The 19411-nt window shown below is 34.4% G+C and overlaps 1 protein-coding gene across 3 annotated transcripts in view; it reads left to right on the plus strand.

Annotated features, from left to right (window-relative positions):
* The window catches only part of ZNF385D (zinc finger protein 385D), a 373909-nt gene that overhangs the window by 270423 nt on the left and 84075 nt on the right, over positions 1 to 19411 (plus strand). For all 3 annotated transcript variants that reach the window (XM_042889198.1, XM_042889199.1, XM_042889200.1), the window contains one exon: positions 14558 to 14668. In XM_042889198.1, coding sequence (XP_042745132.1) covers positions 14558 to 14668 — 111 coding nt within the window. The remainder of the gene's footprint in view (positions 1 to 14557; positions 14669 to 19411) is intronic.

Below are 19411 nucleotides of genomic sequence, written 5' to 3' on the forward strand. Positions count from 1 at the left end.
TGTAATTACCTAGATCTTCCTTCTTGCCCTTTTTGAAGACCAGAGTGACGCTGGCTAACCTCCAGTCTTCAGAGACCTCCCCCATTATCCAAGACCTCTCAAAGATGACAGAGATCAGTTCAGCAATCACCTCCGCCAGCTCCCTCAGCTCCCGTGGATGCATCCCATGGATTTATGAACACTGGTGTTGCCTAGGCACTCTTGGACCGCCTGTTCCCTGACTAAAGGGAAGCCTTCTATTCCCCAGACCCTCTCACTAACCTCCAGGGTCTGGGATTCCCGAGGGAGAGCTTTTTCACTGAAGACAGAAGCAAAGAAGGCATTCAGTATCTCTGCCTTCTCAGCATCCCCCGTTACCAGAACCTACCTCACTCAGTAGGGGAGCCACTTTCTCCCTAGTCTTCCTTTTTTTCTAATGCTGTAAGTAAACCTAAATATTTTTATAATGTTTCTGAACAATTAGCTACCATTGCCTTTATTGAGAGTATTTTTCAGAGGCAACAATCACTGTTTGATTTTGATTCATGCCACAGATCACTTATTTGTCTGTTTCTGCTTGTTCTCTCTCCTCCAAAAGAAGTGAGGCACATAATGTGTCCAGAAAAGGGCAGTTATAATGTTCACTCTCAGATTTATTTTCTACTGTTAGTTCATGGCTTGTGAAGTGACTGTGCACAGATGTACAGGCAAGAAGATAAGGAGGATTTTAAAAGGTGCCTTAAATGATAGTGCACCTTTATTCATGTCATAAAACCGAAAACAAAAGAGAGACAAATTAAGGTTGTGGTGAAGGCTTGACAAAAATACTTTTATGCAACAAATGCAAGTATTGAATGCATAAAATTAGTAATCAATCTGGGACTCGTATGTTGGAAGTGCTACATCATCTACAAAGATAACACAGCGTTCATTATTTTTAGTATGTAATTTAACTATTGGTATTTTATTGCTTCCTCTTTGCAGTCCTTCCATTGTTAGCCGAAGTCAACATTTCCCACAGAAATTCATACTCGGTAGTAATAATTTGCTGTCATATAAAATAAATGACTTAACATAAAAGATTTTGCTTAGTGCAGTGCCAGTTGGTTCTTTCTTGTTCTCTGTTGTAAAGAACACAACATATTGTCTATTACAGCTGCACAGCTACTCTGTGACCACAGTGCATGTTGCAAGTTTTAACGTTATTGCTTCTCTATGTGTTTTTTCCTCATAAATTACTCTTTACAGAAGAATGTTAATTAGTAACTGATAGATATAAAGATTGCCAGGGACAGGCCATTAATTCCATTTACCTTAATGGCACTTAGATCTTAGCTTGCTGTACAGCTGCATTCAGACTGGATTATAAATGTAATTTTTTGCTTCATTAACTACCCTGATTAATCTTAGACAGCAAAAGTATAATTTTAGAAACAGAACTCACAATGTGCCACTTTAAAGTTGCAGCTTTGATCTTATATATTTACATCATTGTAAACAACAGAGTTTTGAAAATTTTGACAGAACAATTTTACTTCCTTTCTTAATAATTCTGCCTTGTACTAGTCATTTCTGATTTCTGTATGTATTTGTTATTGTAGTTGGTTTTGTGTGTATTTTTTTTCTTTTTAAATTTTTTTTAAATTTTTTTAATTGCATTTTGTCCTATGTTTTATTGTGACTGGTGGAATTACTAAATATTTGCATGTTTACTGACCACTGTTAGCAAAATATTCATTCTTCTTAAAGAGTTTTGAGAAAATAACAAATGGGCCGTATCTGATTTCTATGGAAGCTCCAGAGATTAGAAACTTACTGCCTGATGATTGTGATATTAATGTTACAGACATCATGAATGCACTGGTGAAAGTATGACAACCAATTGGACTTGTTTGGGATCTAACAAGTATACAAATTCAGATACCAACTTCATCCAGGAGCAGGTTTGATGAAATACATGTCTTCCAGACAACAGCCAGAAAGTGACATTTTCTAGCAGAGTTCATGATTAACAGTTGAGAAATGTGACCTGCCTGATAACATAAAAGGTTTTGCCAGGCGGAGTTTTCTGATTTGTTTTACTGATTTTGGTCAGGGAAAGACAATAAAACCCTTCGTTAGAGGTAGTATTGTTTTATCAGTGTAAAAGTTATGTTACAAATCCCCACCTTGAGAACTGCATAAGATGTTAGAATTCCACATCTTAATTCTACTTAAGAATTAAGTAGAATTCTTAATTCTACTTAACATCTACTTAAGATGTTAGAATTCCAGTTGTGGTTAACAATAAGAAAAACAAGAAGTGACAGAAAAAAAAAGGAAAAGAAAAAAAAAGCGAACATTTGCACTGGTGATAATCATTCATCTGAATGGATAACTAAAAGCAGGTACTTGAGAGGTGATATGAAGTGCCATTTGTAAGCATTGAATGGCAACGATTCTGAAGAATTGTTCACGGCATGAGTCCCAGGTTTTCAGGGTCAGCCAGTACTTTGTGCTGCGAGTATCCTTTGCTTCTCCTCGTGTGGAGTATGAACGGAATATTTTTTGAAGGAAAGAACAAAAAAGAAAACCTTCAAAATGTTTAGTTCAAATGGATGATTGCATAGATGCCTTATTTCAGAGCAAGGATTTCTCATCTGTGGAAGGATCTGAGCAGATACAAGTCCATTTTGTTATAACAGACCAAAACACAATTGTTTTTAATTTTGTGTTTGAATCTCTGGGCTTCCTTTTCTTCAGATTGTGGGCACAACCATTGCAGAAGCAATCAGCTTCAAAAATTACAAGGAGATTACAATAAATACAGTTTTCTAAATAGTGCCTGAAGACACTGCTAAATTTATAAAAGGACACAGGAAAAGAAGAAGACTAGAAGTTTAGAACATTGAAGTCTGCAGTTGCTCCTGAAGGAAATATGTTTTTTAGTTATCCTATCCCATACAAGAACTTTTTGTGTTTGCAGCTGCTCTTAAGAGCTGCCAGGTAAAAGCTTTGCTCCCATTAGGTGAGACTGTAATTCAGTACAAGAACCAAGAGCCTCATGATGTGTAGTGAGGAGTTTGCTAAGGAGTTTGTTGCTCTATTCTGGGAAGGTGTGAGTGGAAGAAGTGATGAGTTTAAATCCATGTTGAGGCACAGACTACTATGGTGACCTTAAACCATTGCTTGCTCTCAGTTTCTGTATGTAATAGGAGGATAATATTTCTTGGCCTTTTAAGCACGTCACTAAGATCCTGATCATCACTAATGATTAATTTTGGCATGAATGTGTACATTAATGTAAGTATTAAGATCTGATATAATTTTGAAACAGGTCCAAGATCAAATCTTGGTTGCAACTCTTTCTATGTGTGTTAAGATAAACAGAAATAAGTGCTGCTGGATAGAGGTTGTTGCTAATACTATTTCATTATAAAGCTAAAAGAGCTCTATAGTAGCAGGGGAAAAGACAATTTTTTTCAATGATGATGTTATTTGTATAATTATAGTTAATTAAATGGGTAGAAAATAAAAACAATCTCAGTGCTGAAAGAGCCCTGCAGGTATCCAACAAGGCAAACAGAAACAAACCATTTGGGGTTTGCACTGCTCTTTTAGTTTCTCCCTTTTTTTTTCCTCTTTATTTTTCCCCAGTTCCTACCATCTAGTCAGGATCTTACTTATTCTGTGTTGTAGATATCTGTGGTGCACGGCTTTTAACATAAAAGCAAGAACGAGCCATCTATGGGCATAAAATTATGCATTATAAAATGAATCCTTCAAAATAACCAGAACTGGACCAGTGTAATGGATTTTCTTTTCTGAAAAGATAAACTAGCAGTGAAGATGCATATTAAATACTTGACTTTCAGGCAACAACTAGGCAGTTCACAGGCAATAAAATTGTCTTCATCTGTAGGTGTTTATGTAAGATACCCCAGACACAGATGATTTTGAATCAATTATACTTCTATTGTCTAAAGTGCAAGTGGATTTGCCAAAAGTTCTAGTATAACTCAGTTTTGATATGTTAATTACCTTTGTGTAAGTGGTCTTTGTAAAGTGAGATACTTAGATGAGACTCCCTATTTTAAGTTCATAATACACATGAAACTCTTTTCACTCTGTTGAATTCACAATACATATTATGTTATAGTTATGTTGTTACTGTTATGGATACGGTATTCTGGTTGGGGCTACTGTAACAAGATGTAAGAATTACAGAGTCTACTTCTCTACAATAGCTCAGTGTATAGGTGTTTCATCTTTTCAGTTTTCCTCTATGTCTGATTCCCAACAGCACTTCTTTGCCCATTTGGGCTTCGATCCACAGTGGACGCAGTCCCTCTAATAAGCTAGACTATAATTTGCACTACTGTCCTCAGCTGTGACTACCTTGTGTGTTAAAGATCCTACACAACCTGTATGGACCTATGGATGTAGCTGGGGTTGATTTTGAGATAAGAGCATCCATTTTGAGTGTACTTGATCTAAAATCATTGAGAGATCAGTGTCTGGTAACTATTAAGAGAATTTATAGAAAAGAAGTGAACTAGGTCCAAGTCAAATCACTAGTATTAAAATAGACTGTGTCGTGAACTGTCATGATGGTGAAATGAATGGATTTTTCACTGTTATATTGTACTTTTACAACAACATAGGGGAGCAAAGTAATGAAAGAGTTCCAGAAACTGAACTGAAGGCCTCTAGTATCTCCACATATTGATATTTGGACTTGATGTTCTTAACTATATTCTCTAACTTAGGTGATTCTGTGATGATTCTGTGATGTTTCTATGATGTTCGACTTCGTATACATATTAGTATTTATTTGTGGAAAGATGGAATAAGTGTCATATTAATCCTCTATATCTTGAGTGTTTCAACTAAACTTCTGAATGCACACAATGAACAAGTGTTTTTCCTTCCTTTCTTTCATTTAGTTCTAGTGTGATCTACACAAATCTGAGAAGTCAGAGTCAGAATAATTGCCATCACAATAATTTTATTTAAATTTTAATTTTGATATATCATTCAGATAAATATTTAAGGCTAAAATTGCATTGAAATGCACACTGCTAATATTTCATCTTGTCCCAAATGAATAAAAAAACATACTGAGATTTACTTAATGCATCACATTTCAGAGATGGCTAGGAAGAAATTAAAGCACTTCAAGTAATGAATGAGCTATAACTATATTCTCCACAGCTGTTTAGTGCTGGATTGCACTAGTGATTCAGTCATTAAAACTAACAGTAGGCAGAATGAACCTTAGTGGTGATTTGTAGAGAATCACTGGAAAAGTAAAGTTACAGTATGGATACCTAATATAGGAATAAGTTGGTCCTTTTCACCTCTAGGAAGTATAACTTTGATTTTGTACCATCATTTATTTTAAGAAAATATGAGACTTTTCAATTGGCAGAGAGTAGATTCAATAGTATTATAATCTCTATTTGTTCTAAACTCTTCTGACTTTGTCTACTGTTTCTTCCTACAGAGACTGAAGCAGAAATCAAACTGATCTTAATTTTACAGTTTCCAATACCTTATTAAACTGCAAGCCAGAAAACAATCAGACCTTCTGACCACATTCTTCTCATGTTTCTCAGAGACCAATTTAGTACTGAAGTCTAATGGTTTTACGTATGCAGTTATGAAGAACAGCAAGTCATACATTGATTGCTATATAAGCTTTCAAATATATTAAAATAATTTACTACATATTTCATTTTCCTATTTATTTCATATTTTTCTCTCTCTCTTAGTGGAAGTGAGTTTCCTGAGCATACAACAATCTCTCAACCTGTTTCAAAAATTCAGGCAAGACTTAGAGCTGACAATATCAAGCACGCTGGTGATTTCTTCTGTGGATCATAACCTACAAGCTGAGCAAAATCAAAATCTTTTTCCATGCAAGGAGATATAATGCTCTTAGTGATACATATAAGAGCTGTGAATAAAGCAGTGCACAGCAATTCTTACAGCTATTTTTATACTGAACCATTACTGCTTATAAAGGTATATTCAGTTGTATCACATGTGCAGCTGAATATACCTTTAGCACTCTAGCACTGCAGTTCCAAGGTGAGAAACTGGGAGAAAAGTATTTTTCTTTATTGATGACAATTACTGACAATTTAAATAAAATTGTCTTGAGTCACAAATTTAGTGTGCTTGAATTTCCTGAAGAAAGACAGCAGAATATTTCTTCTGAGAGAAGGAATTGGAGTGTTTTATGAAATCTTTTCAATACTGACCTAAAAGTGGAAAAAATAAAAGCACTGGTGATTAAATAACTATACCAAAAAATTTTCTGCACTTGCACCTGAAGTTAAATGCACCTACAAGATTTTGAGAGAGGGCTGACATTCGATTATAAGAAACAGGAGAGAAATTCAAAAATTTTCTAATTATTCTGTAATAAAGATCTGTCAGAGATTTAGTAGCTAAGCAAGCAGAACATCTTTGGTAACAGTTTCAACTGAAATGTTGAACTGTTTTCTCTGAGACAATTATAAAATGAGAATCTGAACAAATTTTGTGTCCAAGATTCAATTGCTGTGTTTTACCCATTACTTCATGACAACATTTAATCACTTCTCTACACTCTCCCTCTCTCCAAAAATCCAAGATAAAATGACCTGCTCTCCATAACAATTTTAGCTTGTATGGTGTAAGATACGAATGAAATAGTGTGTTGGAGTCCCTTTTATTCTCATATTCTATGGGTCTATAAGTAGGGCTTAGGATTTACAACTTCTCCTAGTGCTAAAATTTACAAGGATAGATTTTAAAATCATCTGAAATGTTGCAAAAATAAAGAATTGGAAGAATATTTTAATTATGCTTGAAATATCACTTGGGTCTTTTGGGACTTTACGGTTTTTTTGAGGTCATTAGAATGACCGTGATAAAAAAATAAATAAATAATATACTTTAGAAACGGTCTAAATAATTGTAGTAGACCATATTACAGAATTAAGAGGATTACAGAATTAAGAGGGCTGCTCCAAAACTAATGCCTCTTATTTTATTATGGCCTACAAAATCAGAGGCAGATATCAGTGGTATGGCAGTAGAGGTTGAATCTTCCTGCTCACATTCCTTTACATTTTTGCAGCCACGGAGCAGATGGTGGCAGAGGGGCAATCTGACAAAATGGCATCTGACATGGAAATGCATATGATGCAAAGGTGTGGAATTGAATTCCTCCATGTGGAAAAAAAAATGGCACCCATTGACATTCATCAATGCTTGTTGAATGATTATGGAGACCAAACTGTGGATGTGAGGCAGTGGTTAGTGAATTTTCAGCAGTGGCAACAGCAGAGTGAACTGTAAGCTATGTTCTGGATGACCATGCATATTTTTACGAGTATGGCATGCAGATTCTTGTTCATTGCTGATGAAAATGCATATTAATGGTGCTGACTATGTTGAAAAATAGTGTTTTGTAGCTGAAAATCCACTCTACCAAATAGTGTTATTGTGCTCTTTGTATCTGTTGTAATTCCCATGGAAATAAATAGGAGACATTAGTGACCTTTGTATTTTTTCCGCTCCTTAAACACATCTTTATACAGTCACTACTTTGAAAAAACTAATTATTTGCAGTGGGTTGCTTTGGACTCTCTTGTGAGGAATTTCTTCTTTCAAGGCCCAATTTTGTAGAAGTGAATCAAATGCTTCTCTGCCAGTTCTTGTCTGGCAAACATCTTGCTTTTGTTTTTGTTGTGATTAGAAAGACCCACTATTATTAAATACCAATTATAACATTTGGTCCAGTTTTCTGAAATTCATTCACATGTGAATGATCCTATTGGGAATTTGTTGTGTAACCTCATTATGCCTGCCAACCTTTTGTTCCATGCTCTTTTCTTAAGCGCAAAAGGGGAAAATGCCTTTTGCTTTTTATTGTGTGTGTGTTCTTTTTCTCATGAGCTTGTTTTTGCTTTGTTGTTAGATGAGGCTTAGAAAACAAATGGCTTTTGTGAACCATAGTTTTTCATGTTTATTTGTATCTTTAGAGAGTGTAAAATATTTTTCTTCATGTTTCAAGAAACTGTTTTGGTTTTAATTATATTTTTACAGTCTGCCAGTACTCATTTTAGTAAACTACTGGAAAGAAACAAGTTACCCCATCTTTTCTTACCACTTTTAAAATGTTTGTCAGGAATGCTGCAAATTATTATCTCAATTTCAAGGTGGTCTATTTCATGTTAGTCTGTTCTTTTGCTGCAATCATACTATTGAGCATTGTCCACTGGATAATTGAGAAATATGAGAAACATGCCACGTTTAGTTCCCTTTCATTTTCTCTCTTTTGGGAGAACTTTTTAGGCCTGGTAGAATTTTGTGCGTCCTTTGGAAGAACACTTGGGAACAATCATGGTTTTGTAATTCAGAATACCAATATCTATTATAATCTTGATTTGTTTGTTAAAGAAACTGGAAAAATATCTGGATGAGATGGGACAGAAGAAAAAGAAAGGCTATTCCAGCCAGAAAGCCAGTTGAATACTACCACAGAGAATTGTTCTGAGAGATGGAAGGGAAGTCACTTAATCCAAAATTTTCTTGGATGAGTCTTTGAGTCCAACATATAAGGCTGTATTTAGACTTGTGTAGCACCTCCCCAGATGAATCTGAGTTGAGGAACTGTGTGGTGAACATATGAAAAATAATACAGTAATAAGTACTATAAGATTTACTAAATTGGATAACTGGAACTTAACACAGTTTTGTCCTTTATTTCTGGGAAATATCATCTTTCAACTTATTTTCAAAATTTCTTCATTAGTACTTCACTTCTTTGTGAAGTACTCAAATCCCATGTCCTTGAAAAAAACTGTAGGAGTGCAAATGAAAAGACTGATAATTCCCAATGAGAGCAGGATTTCAGCTCTGCAGTAAATGTCTAGGGCCATTCATTGAACCACTCCAAGAAAACAAAACATTGAACAGTTGCTCATTAAGTGAATGTTGTCCATCTTGTGAACAGAACAAACACAGAGTCTTTCAGAAAAAAATAAGTGATCATATTTTAAAAATGTGTATCCTTAAATATGTTAAATTCAGGTATTTCCTGTTTTTAAGGGCTTGATCTACAATTTTGATGTTCTTTTACTACTGGATATTTCTGTATTTAGCACATACATACAGAGATTTGTTCCAGTTTGACAGTACTTCACATGTTGTTTAGTGGTTGATTAGCATAATCACTGTGTGATTATTTCTCACTAGCTTTAGCATATGCAAATTCTTCTCTTTTGACTGACAACCACTATTAGAGTATACAGATTTGCATAATTGCTATGTGGTTACAGTATTTCTGCACAATACCACTGTGAATGCAAATCCTTTTGCTCTGACTGGTTTCTCTATATTAAAGCAGTATGCCAGAAATGCTGTTGCTGCCTCAGCACCTCACTGCCAAGTGAAAATGTCCACAAGAAGAAAAGAAAAAAAAAATAAAGCCGGAGAAAAGTGCTAGACTTGCATCAGAATGGTGACTACACAACTGCTACAATTAAATAGCTTCATATAAGAAAGAATAAAATGGTTAGACACTTAAAAGCTTTCAACAAGAGAATAAAAAAGCGGTCTTTGGGAATTCGTTCTGAAGTACTATTCAAATTACATAGGCATGTTACAATGGGAAACGTTTACAGGGATTTGTTTGTTTGTTTTTGAAAATATCTTTTCTTAAATATTGTACATTATTACAAATGCTGCAGGTAATTTCCATGAATTATTTTACATTTAACTGGGTTGAGTAATATTTCTGTTTTATATCCATCAAAAACATCGGGTTGCTTCTAACATTGGTAAGAGGGGAAATAGTAGACAGTAAGATGTGCAGTGCTGATTCCAATTCAGTACATAATTATTCATGTAAGACAGTACTGAATAAATTAGTTACAAATGGATAAACCATCCATGGTAGAACATCCAGAACAAGTATTTTAGTCATTTGATATCATATTATTGTACTTTCTCATGATACCAAAATATTGTTGAACATCCATTTTTGTACTTAATTATTTTCATTAAGCTGCTCCCATCCTTCTTTTTGTGTTGTGATCTTTGGTTCGTTTATAAAATTATTATTCACGGAGTAAAGTGATGGTCAGAGTATAAAATTAGTATTCACAGAGTAAAGTGATGGTCAGAATAAGATAGGCTGCAATTCTTATGAAAATACAGAATGTCAAATATACATAAGATCAAATAATTGAGCTGTTCTCTTTCTGATTTGGATACCAGTATATTAAGAATGCATCATATAGATTGTAAGTTAAAATGGAAAGAATCAGATATACTTAATGTGTGCTACATGGTTGTTTTTGTTTTTGTTTTTGTTTTTTTGTTTTTTTTTTTTTGTTGTTTTTTTGTTAATATGTACAATAAAGAAATACTGTCAGGAGATCTGAGATGGATGCACATGGAAAAATCATCTGTACTGTGTGACACTGAGTCAAATGCTTCCTGGAAGTTTGATTCTAGAAGATCTATGGCACATTCTTTGTCCACCCTATATGTGTGGCTGTGGTAAATCTTGAACATGTCCTGGAGAACGTGGTGGCACTACTTAGTTGAACAGTATGCATAATATAGGCGCTATATATGGGTGGTGTAAGGCTGAATCTGAAGCAGATCTCCAAACGATCAATTTCTTCATTAAAAAAATTATATAATAGTATAATATAAAGTGATGTCATATAACAGCGTGACATTGGTATAATTGATCAGCACAACTGTAAAGGAAATTATCTCTATACTTAATGCTACTGGGATCAGAGGGAAGAAAGAAGTGCTCAGTTGTTATTGGGAAGTAGTCAAATTATGCCCAGAGCACTTCCATACGAAAATATCCTCCAGCTATAAATGACAGTGGCATTACATGGCTGAGGGAAGATACTATAGCTAGTCAACTACTAAGCCACATGTCTGTAACTTTAGTAAAACACAAAAAAGCAGTTACTAATATATCAAAATCATAAGGCAGGAGGCAGTTTTGCATTTGAACAGTTTGCTACTAAAAAATGCAACAATCATGCAGTCCTAAGAATGGGTTAAGTTCAGAAGATGATGTAGTGAAAAGTAAATGATATACTACATGTAAGAATTGTGTTCTATTTTACTTAGTAAGGCATTGTGTGGATTCTCCTAAGTATCTCTACACATGCTGATTATCTCAGTTACATTATATTATTTCCCTCTTTATGCATCCATGAAATCCTTGCTCTCTATTTTCCTCACAATCAGCTATTTCTTTTTGTTCCTCTGACCGTCAGCAGGGCTCCTCTCTGTCTTCCAGAGTCTTTGAGATCTTAGTGCTTATCATAATGCACCTTTTACTTTTCTCAAATTTCTTGCATAAAACTTCTGAAAACTTATCTGGTGCTTTTGGATGTTTATTTGAAATTTATGTATTGGTAGTATTTCCCAAATGAGCTCTCCAGGAAAAAAATAACAATGTCAAATAGCACTCCAGTATTCTCCCCCAACTTTTATTAGAGTCTGTTCTGTTTGAAAGTTAGTTCTGCTCTGCAGTATCAAAGAGCAATTGGCAGAGAAGGTTTTTGTGGTTTTTTTTTTTCTTTTTTTGAAGTAGCTTTCCTTAATCATCTTGGAGGCTGTCCAGAACACTTCTTCTTATAGAGCTGCAAATACAAATCACCCAGTTCACAATAAGGCCATGTAGCTGTATATCTAGAAGTCTGCATCTTTAGAAAGAGAAATGAAATTGTGCAGATGGATTTCTGTATCAGTAGATAAACTAGAGAAAATGTGTGGAACATTAAGAAAGAAATTCCACGTTTTTTCTTAAGATCAAAATAAATACAGAAAAAACTACCCTACATATTCACTTTTTTTCCCCCCAATTCTGAAAAGTTGTCTTGTTCTCAACCTCTGAGCATTAATTCCACAAGAAATTCAATTTCATTTGAACCCAGAATTCTTTCTGTGAACATAGTTAAATCCAACTGTAGATTTATTTGTTGCAGCTTATTAGCTATGGTAATATTTATTCTACCTATGTTTAAATACTGTTTTGTTGACTAATTTTAAATGACAGTGTGGCATTTCTGTAGGTTGTTGTTGCTGGCATCTTGACATAAGTCATCCTCCATTAAGTAGTAGATAATTCTTTAAAATATGTGGTGAATATTTTTCTTTTCTATCGTATAGAACCAAAAGACCGATGCATCAATGGAAAAAGAATAGCAGGAAAGGATTACCTCTAAGGAATTTAGTTGTAGAAAGATGAGTGATTAAAACTGGGTCAAACATGCTGGGTCAAGAAAAAATTTGGACCTATTTTGTTCAAAACCTTCATTTTATACCACAGAAACATAATTTAAAAAAAAAAAAAAAAAAGTCCATAAGGTTACATTGCTACCTGTCAACACATGAGGTATTTGAAATGACGGACAGGTACCACTATAGAAAATTACTTGATAAAGGATAGAATTGTGTTACAACATAAGGTGCTACATCTTCCTCGTAATCAGAACCTAATCATATATCTTCCTGGACAAGGTGATCCAGTTGAGTTAAGAAGTTAATGTTTAAAGTTATCTAGGCCTCAGTGTAACTGAACAGAGATCTCCTAGAGCGCTCAGGAGGAATTATGATATTAGAGGTCAGATGTTTATAAACTGTCTTTTAGCATTTGTGAGATAGTGTGTCAGAGTTTAACATGTTAACCTAAGGCTGAACTAATAGTATTGTGGAACTGCAGTTAAGAAGGTGAAAGTAAGCAGATACACTGGATCAAAGAATGTGTAGTGTGCTGCTGCTGCCATATATTGATTTCATCATGTATCTTAGCTTGAGGTTTCCTCCTATGTTTTATACCTATAAAGACACAATGCAAAAATTTCTTAAAAATGTAAGCTTACTTTCTTGAAATTCTGGCAGCTGTAAAATACTGTTGATTGAGACCAGGTTATGTTTTAGTGTTGAAAATGCCAAGGTGAAGGTAATAGTACTACTGGTATAAGAAGTCACCTCTTAAATAACGGAGCAGTTGAAAAAAAAGAAAAGCTGTTTCTGTCTATTTACTTTTGTCTTTTGGGCCCCTGCAGTAGTGTTTTTTGAACCATAGGCTTTTTAAAGATTGGGTTACTAAGTAAAATGAGTGCTCTAAGCACATGGTCTGCTCTCAGCAGAAAGTCCTCACATTATCTTAAGCCGCACGTCAGTGTTCTAGAACTCAGTATTCTCTGATTTTAGTTATTGTCTTGGTTTTTGGTTGTATTACTGAGGCATACTTATTTTTTTTTACTATTATTTTTATTCTTATAAAACTCTGCAGTTTAAATTGATTTTTTTATTTGATCTGAATTTCTTATCAACAGTAATTAGTTTAAGCCCATGACCTACTTCATATCTGACTCTGAACAGCTGTCAGATGACACACTGCTTCTCTAGTGAGCTGTTTTGGATTCACTGCAATAAAGGCCATGACTGTCTACCATTACAGCTTCCATGAATCATTGATTACTCCGAGAGAAAGCTGTGATTCTTTATTGAATAGCCCTTTGCTAACTGACTCAAAAAAGTGAATAATGGGAACATGGATATAGAAAAGGTGTTTTGTTCTGAAGGCACATGCAAATTAAGCTTTCTGATACTGCCAGACAATTGGTTAGTTGTATTTGCTTCATTTAAAAAAAAAAAAATAAATAAAAAAATTTCAAAGATAAAAAATAGTGGCTTTACAAAATTGCTGTAAAGCTCTTATTAGATTTTAAAAATAGTTCTGCAGGGCTTGTGAAAAAAAGACAAATTATTTTGGCCAATATATCTGGGGAAGCTGATCTCATTCATCAAAGTAAAATTTTCTGAGTAGACTTAGTGAAGATCTGCCAAAATTCCAAAATTGTCTTTTTTTTTTTTTTTTTTTTTTTAACAGAACCCTGACTTGCATATACTGCCAGGTCAGCTTTCTCATGGAGGTCTTTTTCAGAATAATGCCTTTCATCAAAGTCAAATTGCATCCTTAAAGCAGAACTTATTTGGAAGATGTAGTTTGATCCAAAATGCTGTGAAAATGTCTTTGGAGAATTTGAATTTTTCATTGGCTTTACAGAATTTCCTTTTTTGAAATGGATCATTTATTGGTTCCTGGTGTGTATTTTTTTCATAATACTGAGTTATTTGGGAATTATTTCTACCTGCTATTCCTTCACAGTTCCATTGATCATTTTCTTAGTAATTTTATATGGAATATTTTTATTTTATTTAGATAACATTTCTATGGCTTAAAAATATGTTATACTGTTGATGAATTAGTTTTTTTAATGTCTTCAACTCAGATTTTGTCAGCAAAGGGAGACTGGTGCATGTAGAACAGAACTAAGGATATGCATTATAATATAATCTAACTCCATTTTTCTTTGTTCCTCTCTGCATTACCTTTTCATAAAACTACACTTAAAATAAATATTATTAAAAAATAATTTTCTTTAGTATGGAAGATGATTTGGAATGACATGGTGTCTGTTTTACAAATATAGTTAATGTAAAATATGATGAAACAGCAAAAGCTTTTATATTTCCTTGTATTCTTTCTTTACAGATGGACCCAATTCAGAAAGCTGTAATAAATCATACATTTGGGGTCCCTCTTCCTCATCGAAGAAAGCAAATCATATCATGCAACATTTGCCAGCTGAGATTTAATTCTGATGTAAGTCAATCATTTTGTATCAGATTAGAAATATGTACTTATCTTCTTGGATGTGTCATAATTTGCATAAATTGAACCTAAATGAAATGTGATGATTTCAGTTTGTGGTTCAGCAGATGAAAAGACTGTAGGATGCTTCAAATAAACACAATTATTTGATAGTGTTTATACACCAGGCCAGATTTTCCCTGCGGATATATCTCTGCGAGCTCATCAATTTCAGTTTTGCTGCATGGGCTGAAAATAGGAAAACTGATTGATCCATTACTGCTAATAACTCTGAAATATTTGCTGGGTGCTAATTCTTCTACCAGCCCTGGATGTAGTTGCCTTTTCTTCCTCAGAATATTAGAAGTTATTCAGATGTGCACCCCTGTGATTTTACCTTCTATTTGCTATGCTTACAAAGACCTTTCCAGCCAGAATTGTGTCTTAGTATTCCTGTCTTGACAGTATGATCTTAATAGCAATAACAATAATAATAGATGCAGGTAATTTTTTGTCTGTTGGCTACTACCTTGCTTTCTCTCATTCCTCCAACAATTAAATATAACACTCTGAATTGGAAATGGTCTCTAATATACAGAGAACATTCTAACTACTTTATTTTCTTCTCCAGCAACACTGTATGTGCAGAAACAACCTGACATGGTGCAATATATTGTCTTCTGCTATTCTAATCTTCTAATGTCTGGGCATTGCTGGTGGCAATTTATATTCCCCTTCCAAATGTCTTTCAGTTATTACCTGTTATATATGGAATTCACATTTGTCAAAACAAAAATGTTTGAATTTAAAGCATTGTCCAATCCAAATATATTCACAAGGCTCCTTCCTCATGCTAGTTGTAAAAGAATTGAAAGAGCTCTTTTGTGCAGCTTTTTCTTTGTAGGCAAATCTCTGTGATCAGTTAATCATTTTTAGTTTATCAATTATTTATCAAAGCCACAAACTTGTCAAAAATTTAAGTTGAGCCTTGAAGCATTCTGTAACAAATTGACTACCCAAAAGTAATGCAGTTCTCTTCAATCCCCTCAGCTTTTAATGCTTAGAAAGAATTTTAACAAGATCTCAGTCATGACTTTCAGACCAGTGTGAATTCCATATTTAACCTTCATTCAAGACTCCAGATATTTTAGTTCACGGACTGAATGTTCACCTTTCTCTTACAAAATTGACAGTAGTCTCAAACAGGGATTGCAAACAATAATAGAGTATCTGTAGCTGTTGCAATTCTCACAGACAAAAATAGGAGAGTCAGATTGCACTCTTCCATTTAGAAGCCAAATGCTAGAATTATGACTGCAAATACTGAGCCATTCACAATAGGTCTCTCACAAACAGCAATTTTAAGGGATATTGGAGATTTCTGGACCACAGCAGATCCCACTGACTGGGAGTAGCTGACTGCTACTGAGTAGCAGACTGAGTAGCCTGGCTTATTGCTCATGGTTTTCAGCTTCATCTTTGGAAAGAGCATGTCAGGCTGAATCATACATTGCATATATCCTCAAAAGTCATCAAACACCTCAGTGGTACCAAAATCTTCTTTCATAGAAGGAATACCATTTCTTAGTTTGAAAAAGATACAGGCAAAAGTGAGGTTGAACATGTCATTAAGCTGACTTAGTCACTAGCGGATACACAATTTAGACTAATAAATGGAGTAAAACATTTTCCAGCCAACAGGATGCAGGCATTTTCCAGAAGAAGATGAAATAAGCAATTTTCTACGCAGAAGGAAACGCAATGTCAGTGAACACTGACACTTCTGACTCAGAGGACTGGTATGCCCTCATGCTGTTCTTCTCTTAAAAAGGATTCCAAAGTAGAGAGGGGAGAGAGGCAGTGGCCATTTTCAGGGATCTCTACAATACCTAGAAAACAACAGCTACAACAAAACACAGTTTCAGGAGAAATATCTTCATTTAGACTATTTGCAGTAAAAAAAAAAAATCCTGGAAAAATAGCTGTGAAGCAGATATTTAGTTGTCTTTTCACACATTCAATCCAAGAGGTTTGAACTCTGCTTTGCCAGAGCTGTTCAGAGGAAGTTTGTTCTAACTAAATTTTTAAAGCATCCTCAGTGTTTCTGTTGGATAGAGAGGCTAGAATTCTAAATATTGCCTAGTGATTAACGTGGGAAGATATCTGTCCCTCTTAAACACCCAGAAGAGATTTGCAGATGTCTTTATGGTTCTCTCTTCTCATTCCAGTGTGTATAGTTATTACAACTGACATTCACAAAGTGCTCTGCTGAGACTTTTCAAGAAATAATATATAGTCAGTGTTACTGCAGGTTTAGAATTGTTGTTTTTTTTCTGCAATGTGAGTGGAATAGGCAGAGCTAAGTACGTCAGTTGCTTGAGTAACTCTGCATGACCAACAGGTTTTTTTTTTTTTTGTAGAAAAAAAAAGTGCAGATTCAGCGTGAAGACTTAAAGAAAAGATTGCCCTGGAAAAAAAGTTATTAGCTATCAATTTTTGGTTGTTAAATTATATGAATGGCAGTCACACATTGTAGATTTTTTCTTAGTATTATGAAAAACTTTTAATTTACTGAATGTCTGCACCTTTCATTGTAATCATACTTCGCTGAACATTATTTAAAACACTTAGAAAAATTAATAGCTTTTACGTTTAGAAACCTAAGGGTTTGTGGCTGTTCTACAGATGCATCTCTATATTTTTAGGTGCTGTTGATAGAATTTATCAGAGAACAATGAATAGAAATTCTATTTACCTACATCACAACAGTATTATGGAAATGTTTACAATAAAACTGGTCTGTGAAATTTTTCATTTTGGTAGAGAATACTGAATTTTCTCCCCTTTGATACAGATTTCTTTCAGTACAAAAGAGCTTTTTTCCTGGTTACACAGAATCAAAATTACATTTCAGAGAAAAATGAGAAAGGCACTACAGTAGTCTAAAATCATTTAGTTTCTTTCTAAAGGCGTTATCTGTAAATCTTCATGACAGCTGTGTGTTCGGTATTTCTTTTCAAATAAATCTTCTCATATGAGGAAAGGGAGGAATGAGCAAGTAACCAAAGCTTCTCTGTGCTGAGAAGAAAAAAAAACAACATAACACTGGAATAGCAGTTGTAGATTCAGTGGAATCTGTTTCAAGCAGTGACTATTTAATTATTTTTTATTTATTTTTCATTGAGGGAGATCTGTGTATTGCTTTTACCTTTATATTAAGCATCCAGTAAAGGGAAAACCATTTAAGTATGTTCTTAGCAGGAAGTGTGTGTGTTGCCTGTTAGATTTTTCTATCTGTTCATTGCTATTTTGCCTTGTTGAGAAGGACTGTTAAATACATGCTTTTGAATAAATATAAAATATCTGCTATAAGCATCCTGAAAACAAATTCCAGCTAACTTGAGTAGGACAATTCAAGGGGTTTCCCTGCAGGTAGATGTTGGAGTATATACTCTGCTAATGCAAGAACTCACTAAACACAAACTCACTAATCACTACCAGGATTTGGGGGGGAGGGGGGGGAACACGACTTACCAAATTTTCACCATTTTTTAATGTAGGGAATGTCAGTATCTACTAATCAGGTCGAATCTTGCAAAGAGAGTCTCTCTTACTTTTTTGCACAAAGTAGATACCTGAGTGATAATTCAGCCTGTTTTTAGAGGAAGGCTGGGCAGCATTTTGATGTATTTACAGGTCTTGAATTCCATTATGATAATCTATAAAAGTATTTCCAGATGTTTGCCAGAAATAATTATTTGTGTTAAATTGAAGCTGAAGTAATGTTCTCCTGAAAGTCGAGCAGGATCCTCATCCTGGAATCACTGTTTGTTGTTTTCTTTTAAACTTTGTTTTCCTACACCTCTTTAAAGGAAAGGTAATCTCCAACTCAATGTGCAGTTCTGCTGTATGAAGGTATCATGTGCTGCTTCAGTAAAAAACTGAATATTGTGGAAGATAAGGATGCAATATAGCTCCATAGCATTTTATGACAGTTCTGACTATCATGGGGAAAAAAGCAGAAACTGAGGACTCTATCCTGTTTAGGTTATGCTAAGTATCTAGAGCAAAGTACCAATTTGTGAGCACCTAGAGTACAATAAAGTGATAGGAAACAGCCAACATGAATTTGTTAAGAACAGATCACATCAAACCAATATAATTATCTCCTTTGACAGGGTAATTGATTGAATTGATGATGGGGAATAAGTAGGTGTTTATATATTTTGGCTTTTATAAGTGTTGATATAAGATTGTCACAGAGAGCCATAAGGTAAGTAAGGAAATATGGTCCAAGTAAAATTGTTAAAAGCTAGTTGTACAACAGATTGAAAAATTGTTCTGAGAGTAGTTGTTGATTGCTTCCTGTCAAAACAAAAGAACTGTACAAGTCAGGATCTGCAGGAGTCTGCTGCATACTTGCTGCTAGTCCACATTTTTAATATCTGTATGTCTGAAAGAATAGAGAGTACACATACTGGGATTGTGAATGACATCAAAATGTAATGTGACTGGTACCTGATGAAAGATGGCAAGTTCAGGATTGTAGTACAAAATTTTCCTGATTTGTAGAAAATAATTTAAAATTCCAAAGAATACAGTAAATGCAAGTACAAATTATTGTGCTTAGATTGGAAAAAATTAAATACACAAGTAGTGAAATGAGAAATGTATGGCTTAGTGGACAAAAGGGACTCACAATCTGAGTATACGTCATCAAGAACTAACTGGGAAAAAGGTTTTACTTTTATTGGT

The sequence above is a fragment of the Lagopus leucura genome, unplaced genomic scaffold (assembly GCF_019238085.1).
Source record: "Lagopus leucura isolate 7727_CA_CO unplaced genomic scaffold, USGS_WTPT01 Super-Scaffold_100157, whole genome shotgun sequence".
Classification (NCBI taxonomy): Eukaryota; Metazoa; Chordata; class Aves; order Galliformes; family Phasianidae; genus Lagopus; species Lagopus leucura.